This window comes from Microchirus variegatus (assembly GCF_963457635.1).
Source record: "Microchirus variegatus genome assembly, chromosome: 14".
NCBI lineage: Eukaryota > Metazoa > Chordata > Actinopteri > Pleuronectiformes > Soleidae > Microchirus > Microchirus variegatus.
The window spans coordinates 8,274,547-8,286,984 of NC_139815.1; the positions used below are offsets into that span (position 1 = coordinate 8,274,547).

The 12,438-nt window shown below is 36.3% G+C and overlaps 1 protein-coding gene across 1 annotated transcript; it reads left to right on the forward strand.

Annotated features, from left to right (window-relative positions):
• Positions 1–1,560: 1,560 nt before the first annotated feature.
• On the forward strand, positions 1,561–10,637 carry apip (APAF1 interacting protein). The gene is made up of 8 exons (XM_083900460.1): positions 1,561–1,633; positions 4,311–4,385; positions 6,197–6,297; positions 8,262–8,310; positions 8,391–8,508; positions 9,048–9,183; positions 9,916–10,083; positions 10,223–10,637. The coding sequence occupies exons 2-8, from the start codon at positions 4,314–4,316 to the stop codon at positions 10,320–10,322; spliced, it is 744 nt and encodes a 247-aa protein (XP_083756586.1). The 5' UTR covers positions 1,561–1,633; positions 4,311–4,313; the 3' UTR covers positions 10,323–10,637.
• Positions 10,638–12,438: the final 1,801 nt, after the last annotated feature.

The window sequence follows — 12,438 nt, forward strand, 5'->3', positions numbered from 1 at the left end:
ACCAACTGGAACATGTCAGTTCAACACAAAAACACACCAGTACATTACTAAATCATTTCTAGTTGTGTTTTCACCTCAATAATTTTGTAAATGATCTCGTTTTAAATCCAGCTTAGTTGCTAAGTGTGTACTTGGTCATAATTTCTGTTCAGTTAATACAAAATACAATATAAAACACAAATAGCCACAATCTTACATCAACAAGATTGACGGTAATTTTGAAAACCATTAATTTCATTCACCATTTCTGGGTCCTGTTTGAATAATACAAAACTGCGGCGATCAGGCTCCAGTCATATCAGTCGCAGACATCATGTTCATCTTTGGAGAAGCTTTTGTATTGTCTCTATTATATTTGCTCTGTTCTCCCGATCATATTTCATATTTTATATTTCATTGCAAACTCTTTGTGTTGATTCATTTTCACACACAATCACATTCTTGGGATCATAGATATTCATATCAAATGCTATAGGATTTTAATTTATAGGCTACAATATTGAATACTGATTGCCTCTGCCATCCATTATAACCACAACATTGGTTTAGTTAAAAACACGAATAGACTGAATAGAATCTGAATGCAAATATAACAGTTGGAATTAATTGTAACGATTGTGTTACCTTTTGCAATAGTTTTCCTACAAACCCACTTAGTCCATGTCTGTGCCACTCATTTGAAAACACTTGATTCTGACTCTGATGAGCCATCTTATGAGACACAGACCCTCAGTGACAGTAAAGATTGGCCAACATAGATGAGATGAGATTTCTTACATGTACTGTATATATACCAGTACCTCTCAACAGGAACAAAGCCACGCTGTGAGGGGGAGTGACTGCATGAAGCAATTGTCAACACTTGTCAACGCAGGCTCTGACTTGATGCAATGAAACAGACAGAGTATGTGTTTATGGCTTGCTTTAAATAAAACTGCATATAATTTGCATACAATGACACTCAGGTACATTGCATGTATATACAGTATATAGGTTTTCTGTAAGGGCTCAACATCAGAGTAGATTTATGAGGAAAGTGGCAAATAGGAAGATTTGTCTTTTATAATATTTAGATCACTAATATCTTTTTAAGTAAGAAATCATGTAAATATTAATATTCAAGCCTTGCACACGTGTACTGCCTAATACCACAACCATGTGAATGGAGTGCATCATAACAATACAATTATGTGCTATGTTTCAACACTTGTCTTTATAACAACCACGTTTCATCTCATTTGACCAGTTTATTCCAAGTGAAATGTTGATGTTTACAACATCATGTTGACAATGGATACAGAACAAATAAAATGTAGGTAAATGGATAAAAAAAATAAAAAAATAACAGTAAATACATTTTAAACAGAAATAAGGTGAGAATCTGAACAAACAAGCTGAAGATGAAAAAATAAAACATCAAATGAGAACATGATTGAACTGGAAAAAACTTCCATGCACATGTTTAAATTCATTGTTGTATTTTTGAGTTCAAAATAATAGTAATAATTTAAAAAAAAACAGTTTTCGACGAGAGCCTGACGTCACGTCCCACTTTAATGACGTAGCGTTAGCATAGGTTGTCCCTGTTGTCACATCGTGTTGCAGCTACAGACTGATTTACAGCGGAAAATAGGTAAGCAACTCGTTGTAGTATACATGTTGATGGTAGCTGTGACGAAACAGTTTGTTTCTCAGCTGAAAGTTTCTGAGTTTCTGTATTTTAAAAGTTGCAAGAGCTGCTGTCAGAGCGAAGACGTTAGCATTAGCTAGCCGCATACCATATGTATCTAAGGTAACGCCTACACACTATATTATAAACTAACATAATGTTTGGTCTAGTTTTATGTGTATTGTGACTGAAATGACTAACCGTGCATTCAAACACAGTTTGTGCGCATTTATTTAGTATCTTGCTGTTTTTTTGTTGTTGTAAACCGCACTTGTAGTAACAATGCTAGTTTTTCTGTGTTCAGTATTATGTGTAATTAAGGTTCAACAGCGTGCATAAGTTAGCAGGAGGTTTGATATTCGTTTTCGAAAGACATTTTCTCAATCAACAAATAGATATTTTCTCATTCTGATTGCTGTAGTAGTTGCCAGTGGTAGACAGCTACTACAGGTGACGTTTTGTTGATATCTGCCATTATTGTGAAACAGTATGAAATATTTAACAACAGCACTTTTCCTGTAGTAAGTAGCTGTCTGCCATTGGCAACTACTACAGCAACTAGAATAGGAAAATATCTATTTGTTGTCTTTTCACTTTTTATTCTTGTCATTATGTATTGTATGTTTTGCGTAACATCTACATCTATTTGTTGATTTTTGGAGAGTCGTTTAAATATTTAATTTCAAACTGTTTCACAATAATGGCAAATATCAACAAAACTTCACCTGTAGTAAGAAGCTGTCTACCATTGGCAACTACTACAGCAATCAGAATGGGAAAATGTCTATTTGTTGTTTTTTTGGTTAATATTTTAAATATTTAATTTAGTACTGTTTCACAATAATGGCAGATATCAACAAAACGTCACCTGTAGTAAGTAGATGTCTACCATTGGCAACTACTACAGCAATCAGAATGAGAAAATATCTATTTGTTGATTGAGAAAATGTCTTTTCACTTTTTATTCTTGTCATTATGAATTGTATGTTTTGGGTAACATCTACTGCACGTCTGTCCGTCCAGGGAGTGGATCCCTCACCTGTGGTTCTCCCTAAGGTTTCTACCCTTTTCCTTGTTACAAGGGTTTTTTTCCATGGTAGTTTTTCCTTACCCTGGTCGAAGGTCTAAGGACAGAGGATGTTGCCAACCCTGTGAAGTCCCGTGAGACAAACTATGTTTTGTAAACTGTGGGCTATACAAATAAAGATTGATTGATTGATTGGTTGATTTCAAAAACCAATATCCAGCGAATATCAAACCTCCTGCTAACGTATGCACGCTAGGTTAGCGAACTAAGCACCCAGTTATCTAGGTGTATGATGTGAGAAGAAACAGTTAAGAACCACTTATTTCCTGTCTATTTCTGTTGGCACATTTGAAAGTGTACATTGTGTTTAACAACATGTCAGACATGTTTGCACTGCTAAAATAATACATCCTGTTCTCGGGGGCTAACGCTAAATGTACAAGTACAGTCAATGCTAATTCTCTAAAGCCAACAAACTTAGGCATGCTAGGTAAATTTTTATTTGAGTATTTTATAAAATAAATGAAAAGATTAGCGTGACAGTTTTAACCATATTCAAACTGAGACACTTTCTCTTACCAATACCAAGATTTTTGGGTTTGATGTCGAATGACGATGTACATTTTTCTTAGAGCTAATCCCATCTGATGTAGGGCAAAATGTGGGGTAACATCTTATACAGGTTGCCATTCCGCAGGGCAAATACACATAGATGGACAAGCATTCATTCTCACATTCACATTCACACCAATGGTCAATTTAGAGTGTCCATGTCTGCATGCTTTTGGACTGTGAGTAACTGTGTGTACCCAGAGAAAATCTGTGCTCACAAGGACAGAACATGCAAATTCCACACAGAACGGCCCTCAGTCTGGGATTGGAACCAATTACCTTCTTTCAGTGCTAGTCACTGCACCATCGTGTTTAATGTCACGATTCATTGAGGTCAAATTGTGAAAGAACGGTTCAAGGAGCCGTCATAATTTTCATACATAGATTTTCAACCAGAAAGTCCAGACCTAAATCATTTTGGGAATTGTAGGAATATGTTGACTTCACACAGTGGTCAGACCCATCATCACTTGTTGAAAAATTAATGCAACTGTGTAGGGGGTTTATGTAGTGTTTATCATGGATTCAAAGAAGATTTCACAACTGTGTTCACTGTTACTCCAAACTATTTTATTGTTTTGTGAAATGAAAATAACAGGAAGTAAAAGTAAAATATGGGAAAACTGTCAGTTCCAAAGAAGTATAACCAAAATGTATTCCCAAGACTTTTACCCTCTTGAAAATATTTTTCCTTTGTGTCCTCATCTGCCAATCATAGGAAACATCACATCTTGCCAACTGATGTGTGGGAGGATAAGAAAAGAATTGCTCAGACCTGTAGATCAGTTCTCATGATGTTATTTTAACAGTGTCTTATTCCAAAGAGGAATAAGTCAAAACAAGGAAGTAAGACTTTCCGAAAAGCAGTTTTGTTGTTATTTAAAAGCTCTCAGCCTGTCTCATATGACACTGAAATCAATGTTACCGCAACCATTTCCAAGACATCTTGTGGCACGTTGAATTGCCGTTGAACGTCATCAACATTTTATTTTCCTCTCACAGGAGATGTCGTCATTGTGTGGCACCAGTAATGGCTCCCTAGATGCAGGTCATCAGGTCACAAGTGAAAAGAAGCAGGTGAGCATAATATGACAGATAAATACTGCATTTGTATGAAGTGATGCTATGGGCCTGTTTAACTTAGTTTTAATTAATTTAATTTAATTTAATTTAATTTAGTTTAACCTTCAAAACTGACATTTTTACTAGTTTGATGAACAGAAAACAGCTGCAATTTGATCTCAAAAAGTATCATCACTTTTTTTCAGCTACATGTGTAGCATGTTTATCTGAGTTGTGTGGCTCAACCCAGCACTAGCTCAATGAATACTGAGTAGGCAAAGCTCAAAAACACTTTTTCTTCTACTTGATCTGGTTGTATTTATTGTATTAGCAGGGAAAGCTAAATGTAGTAGCTAACTTAAAAAATAATAAATAAATAAATAAAACTGACTGATTGACATTCAGTGTGCATTGATTTTGAAACTACGACTTATGGGTTATGTCTTAAAAATCTGTTCAGTTTTTGTCCAAGGAGGAAGGAAATTATTGATGCTATTGAACTGCAATACTTCATAATCACTACAAATCGGAATAGCACTACACTTCAAATCAGCAAGCATGGATCAAAGCATATCATCCCAGTCCTAATTAATAATCCTTCTTCTTATGCATCTTCACTGTCTACTTGAGATAGGAGTCAAATTTCCTTTCTCTATACATTATGAGATTGGTTGGTTGTCAATGCGTGTATGTGTGAGAGAGAAAGAAACAGTCAACTGCGCGAGGAAGTGTCAAGCTAATTGAAAAAAACAAAAAACAAAACATTAATAGCTGTCTTCCACTATACAGTCCCAGCATGGCACGACTTACGACGCACATTTTTGTTGCTTTTCCATGAGCAATAGTACCTGGTACTTTTTTTAGTACCTACTCTTGCGAGGTTCCAAGTGAGCTAAGCCGATACTAACACGTGATGTCCTCAGACATCCGCTAAGAGTCATGAGCAAGACGTCCAACACAAGAATCAAACCAAACAACGCCGAACTGTAGATCAGTTAAAGCGATTCAAAAATCCTGGAGCCCTGGGTGCACCTGTGCTTCGAGCTGACTAATCTTACTTATTGTTTTAATCTAAGGGCCAATTCCAATTCCTATCTTAACCCTCAATCTTAACCCTCAAGCTCAAGCCTTATCTTAACTGGCCCTCAAAACCAAGTGTTGAGGGTTATTTTGTCACTTAGAAATGGGACACCCCTTAAATGCAGATACGTCTTCAGACTGCGGGGGGGCAGAATAACGTGAAAGCTGCGTCCAGTCTGTCAACTCCAAAAAAGAAGAAGAAGAACACATTTACGTCACGGTTATTTATTTATTATTTTATTTCAATCAAGTTATTAGGTTGTCAGTTAGTTATAAGATGATACTCATACAAATACCACAACCACGGACATATTCAGCTGACAGTTACCACACACCACGGCTTATTGAAGGGTAAACGATAGCGAACGATCGCGTGTGCGCGCCGGCTATTGACAAAACATCGTAAAATAAAAATAAATGTTACGCAACAATGACGTCAGTAATCCATAATATGGGCCTAAACTAAGATAATACAATGGTTTTCATCCTTTTTAAATCTCTATTTACAAAGAAAATACTTAATTTGTATCGCACTTGCTTTGCTGCTTTCGACGCCATCTTTCTTATGTGAAAACACGCAATGCATTCTGGGTAGCCCTTGCTCCCAAGGGTGGTGTCGGAAAATCACAAGCACACATTTTTGAGATTGAGGGTTAAAATTGAGGGTTAAGCAAGGAATTGGAATTCACCCTAACACTGATTGACGTAAAGTATTGTATTTTAATAATACTGTTACAATGTTACAGGAACAGGAGCATCCACGAGTACTCATACCTGAGTTATGTCGACTCTTCTACCAGCTGGGATGGGTGACAGGGACGGGTGGAGGGATCAGTTTGAAACGAGGGTTTGTATGAAGAGCTTACTTGATTTAGAGTCAAATTTCCTTTCTCCAAACATGCAAAATAATGTAAATGACCAAAAACGTATGACTGTCAATTGGTACTTCAAGGCTGCTTCATTCCTACTTAATTGCTAATTTACGTTGTTATGATGATGCCAGTTAGAAGCAGCTTAATTTACTATTTGCCTTTCGTTGACAGTCGTTGCTAAAATGCTGTTATTTGCAGTGGTGGATATTTGTATAGTGTTAATAGTGCAGTGAGGCTGATGTCAGTTATATTGGTTTTGACATTGGTGTGTAAACTCAAGGGAAGATAAAAGGCTATGGTTTTGCCATTTTTTTGTATTTTTTTTTTAAAAGAGGCAAATTTCAAACTGAAGACTTTGACAGGTTATTACAAACATCTTTGAACTGTGTTATTTTGGATGGCAGCCACAAAGAAAGTGCCACCCATTAGCAAAACCGTGCTTAAAATGGGCTATGACAGCCATTTATTTAAGCCAACAGAGGAACCTGATGAAACTTCAAATAAAACCAGATAAGATTTACAGACTGCTGCTCTGCATATGCTGTGTTTCATTCAGAGAGGAAAAAATACTTTAAGATAATTATAGGGAAAATGTCCTTTCATCTTGTTATGTTATTATAATTTTAGATTCAGACAGAAAAGTCCGATCACTACTCAAACCCAGTACTTATGTTCTGGAGAGTTTGATTCCTCAAAAATGTCCATGTGTTTGACAGTGTAATGGGATTTTTTATGTTGTCCTTATGGCCCAGTAATTTACCTGAAAGAGTTTGTATAACAAGTCTGAGTCATAACTGCAGCTGCTATTCGTTCCATTTTCTTTGTATTGTCAATGTTATAGTGAATTAGAAATAAAATGCAGAAAAACAAGTTTGACCATATAAGTGATGCTGATTTGAGCATCATCTATGTGATCAACTGTGAAAACACATTTCCTTCATCTTGCTAGGAGACAAAATGTGTGATACAAGGAGCTAACTGAACACTCAGTGTTGCCAGACATTTTACACAAAAAAAAAAAAAAATCAAATAAGCTTATATTTATTCTCAGTGAGTGCAGGCCTGAATTTTAAGTTTGGAAGCTTTTTGTCCGCACTTGCTTTGGTTTGAGTCAGAATGACTCACAGCCTGGGGGCAGCCTCACCAAACCCTGCTCTCAAAATCAATAGGCTTTTCTTTTATATAGCTGTAGTTTGTTGTTCGATAAAGAAGAGCGCAGTGGACTTATTATCTGCATTTTATGTGGAAACGTTAAGCTGCGCAAAATATGATGTGCTCATATATGTTAAATACTGCAAATTGGAGCACACCCCCTCGCCCCAATGAATATAACTTAAATTAATCAGAAATACACTCTATACATTGTGAATGTGGTTAACGACTATTCTAGCTGCAAACGTCTGTTTTTTAATAGAATATGTACATAGGTGTATAGAGGCCCATTTCCAGTGTTCTAATTGGAAGTACATTGTGTTTGCTAATCGTGTTAGAAGGCTATTGGATGATTAGAAAAACCTTGAAAACCCTTGTGCAATGATGTTAGCACAGCTGAAAACAGTTTTACTGGTTCTTTGACAAAGCAAAGTTTGAAGGGCAAAATTATTATTTGGAATAAAAATCATTATTTCTAATCTTGTCAATGTCGGCGACCTTGAGTGTCATGAAAGACGCCTCCAAATATAATGCATTATTATTATTATTATTACATTTTCTATTCATTTAGCAACTCTTTTGATAAATAAAGGTGTGACTTTTTATGGAAAACAAAAAAATGTATAGGTGACCCCAAACTTTTGACCAGTAGTGTGTACCCACAAACCTCAGAGTCTTCTAGTCATGTGTTGTTGAAGGCATTGGTGTTCTATTGTGAGTGACTCCTTTTATAACAACTGTCCAGTTTTGATATTAATATTTACCTTGTACATCTTATATCTCGTAGAGATCAGATCTACATTGCTCCATCAGGAGTCCAGAAAGAAAGAATTCAGGTGAGTGTTTTAAATGAAGTAGTCATGGATTAGTGTCAACTTTAATCCGTGCCTCTTTTAATACTTGTGTTATTATTCAGTCAGAGGACATGTTTGTGTGTGACATGGAAGAGAGGGACATCAGCTGTCCGCCTGCCTGGAAGATGTTGAAAAAGAGCCAGTGTACGCCACTTTTTATGAACGCTTATACTATGAGAGGTGAGTCACACATCAGTTATCCCAGTGCTACAATTATGTGTCTAAGTATAGTCCGTCACATGGGCTTTTATACCAATACAATGTATGTTGAGGCAAAAAAAAGTCTTATTATTTAGACTGATGTTTGAAACGCTCAATGAAAATTAGGATTTCCTCTTTTCCATTTTTAATGTTCTGAAGAAGAGGGAATCAAACATTTATCTGTCCGGTATTAAGCATCAATCCAGGAACCGAAGGGGAAATTGTGACTTTATTTCCTGCAAGTTGACTGATTGGGGGAGGCATACAACCCCAAAGCGGTGATTTTAGTCTTTGGGTTAATTTAGTTATTTTCCACAAAATAAAGCACCATTTGGAATCTTTAGTTTGATTAAAATACTGCTTTCATTTACATTGCACTTTTTCCCTTTGTAATTTGTTTGCATTGTATTTCAAGGTCATGATTTGTCATGATTTGTTTCCCTTGCTTTGCAACAATTCAACAACCCAGGAGATAACATTAAAAACATCAAAATCTGCTTTTTCGTACTAAAATACAGGGGCACAGGCAGTTATACACACCCACTCCAAGGCTGCTGTCATGGCAACGCTGCTGTATCCTGGCAAAGAATTCAGGATAACACACCAAGAGATGATCAAGGGGATACGTAAGGGCACCTCAGGCACCAACTATCGGTATGTAATCAAGCACCAAGGATCAGTGGAAGTTCTCAGCATTTTCATGTCTCAGTCAGGTGTAGCTTTGTAAAGTCTCGACTCTGAAGGGTTTTAGGCTTTCAAAATGGGAACCTTAAGTTCAAGGATAAAAGAATAACAGGCCAAATATTGTGGAAATGTAAACCGAGAGCTACTGTTCAAAATGTGTGTGTGGCTGATCTGCTAAGCCGTTCACTCACTGTCAACTATACGATAGAAATCCACATGAAGAGAAGCATGACCATTGACTATCGAGCAAACTATGGCTATAATTTCATCATACTCTGTGGGGTATTAATACTTTAACAAGGCAATCAGAGATGGCAGACTTCACCCCATTCACGCAACAAGCCTCTGGTGGCCTCTGTTATATTAGCAAGTGCAGTGTGGAAACAAACAGACACACAGAGCCACGAAAAACAATACTTTGTACTTCAATGGGAGTGGGAGTATACAAATCTGCCCCGCCTTGCCTAAGCTTCTCTGTAAATGATGATTGAAATTGCAGGCTGACACTTGCTCATTTCAGTTTAAACTTTGTATATGTAATTGGGTGCTGTTTAAACTAAAACTACTAGTAAATTAATATTTCCCTCACTCTTCATTAACTCCAGATGGGAACACCATTTTAATGTTAATACTATTTTGGCGTTGATGGCTAATTTTAATACCGCCAGTAGTTTTCAGGGTTGCGATTTGTGCGATCTACAGGTATGATGACACTTTGGTGGTGCCTATTGTTGAAAATACTCCAGAGGAGAGGGACTTAAAAGACAGGATGGCACGAGCAATGGAGGAATATCCAGATACATGTGCAGTCCTGGTCCGCCGACATGGTGTTTATGTCTGGGGCGAGTCATGGGAAAAAGCCAAAACCATGTGAGTATTTATATGTATGTATTTATACTAGAGTACTGTAAACCTGTATGATGTTGTGTAGGACTAAGAATATAATTGCCTGTGTGTTGCGGGCATGTGCATCACAGAACATGGATTTTAACATGGCTTTGTTTTCTAGGTGCGAGTGCTATGATTACCTGTTTGATATTGCTGTCCAGATGAAGAATTGTGGACTGGACCCTTCATCCCTTCCAGTGGAATGCAAAGGAATAGTTTGACATTTGCCACTGCTTTTTATAGCAACATTTGTTGCACAGTGCTCAATGGAAGTCAGTCAAGGGAGCAGATTATAATCATTTGCCTTTCAGGCTGGTCTGCTTCACATTTGACGAAATTTGATGGTGAAGGTAAATTTAAGATTGAAGGAGATTGAATGCCTGTGATCCGGAAGCACCTGGAGATTTGCTGTGAAGCAGTGTGGGACTCGTGGGTGAGCGAGCAGCTGTAAAATGAGCGTCCTCGGGTTCAAATGCTTTCCTATTCAAGCTTGAAGCATTGGAATCAGAATGTCAGGCATGAGCATACTGTATTGTTAGGTGATCCGTAATTATGACGTCTTTGCCTCAATCAATAAAAGCTGATGAAATGGAAATTTGGTTTATTCTTTCGCAAAAACAAAATGAAAGCTTTAGAATGATTATTATTTTTTATACACGGTAAATTGAATGAGGTCTTTGTCTTGTATCTGCCTGAAACTCAAATATGGCTTCATACAAAATGTCTTTTTTTTTTTGTTTGATTTTATAAATGCAACAAAAGCACAAATGACCATGGTCATTTTTGTTTGACATCTTTCAGAGAAAACAACGTATTGATAAAAAGGGACCCTCGCTGTGTCCTTTGACATCCTTTCACTCCCACTACACCATTCCCGTACAGGCAAGTCTATCTGGTGCAGCAGGCATTGCACAATGCCTGTTGATCTTTGCACAGCATGTTTTCAGTTGTCTGCATACTCATTCTTTCATGAAAGTGAGAACTGGTGTTTTTCTAACAAGCTCCCTCTGCTGCCTCTACCATTGTTTTTTTTACCCACTGTATCCTCCAAAAAACAGAGCACTGGCAGAAAATAACAAGAAATCTAAGATGCAGAAATTTTGGAAACATAATTTTCACACGTATGTATAAAATGAGAGTGGTGCTGAAAAGTGACTAACAGTGTCACAACTAATGAGACATTATATTTAGACTGCTTACTCTCACCTTATTTGTTATTCTCTCAGTTTGACAGCACTGTAATTTAAGTTGTTTTTGAGACAAAAATTTATATTTGTTTGTGTAGTTATGTTGATGCTGTAATTTGTATGAAAAAGTCAAAGAGAAAAGACAGACTCTCAATATTAAAACCTTCTACAATCGCTCACATTCAATATTAGGAGTTTTTAAAAGTATACAATGATATTCAGTTTTTAAAGCGTTCATATAAATATTTATTACCAGTCAGCAACACTTGGCAGCAGACTTTAAGTACATAAAGAGTATATATCTACTAAGTTCCACAGGCAATTATCAACAATATCTCCAGAAAAATATTCCTATAAAATTACCTTATTTTTACCAATATAACATCAACAGATCTCAGTATTTACATATTTTATGTTCGGAAAAATATTTATATGTAGTAGATTCAAAATATGCAATGTGGCTTAAAATTAAACGACTCTAAAGATATAGATTCAAAACTATGGAGTACACTCTCGATTATGTTTTTGACCCAGCGCTGTTTTTTGATGGATAACATAAGGATGCAGTCTTCCCAAAAAGGTTCATACAAATCAACCATAAGTGGCAAAATTCCAAGATACAGAAAATAAAATCTGCTTCTCAATTTTCTCTATGAGGAAACGATACGACGTGTGTTAATCCTAAGAAATGCACTTTCTACTGTATATTGTGCTGAGTGATAAATTAAATTAGAACTTTTGTTTGTCTATAATTAAATTCTACCGTACTGATCTGTGGGCTTATACAGTGCTTCACTGATGATGATTATTTTTTTTAAGTTGGCTTACAGTAAAGTAAGTACAACTACAAACCATGCTCCAGTTAGTTGTTATTCCAAATGTATTTGCCAAATATTGGATTTCTTGAATGAGGTGTTATTCATACTTTATTCACAAGTTCATACTTCATCCATAATTATGTTCTCTTTAATCATAGAATGAAACCAATATCAAGCAGTCATTTTTGACTCTGAATAACTGTTATAATAATAATAATAATAATAATAATGATAATTTTGATGGCACTTCATAGTAGTGTCAAAGTTACAGTATAGACAAACAATGTAAACCCAGAGTCAGATTTGACTCCCATGTGTGACTGTAGTAGTTT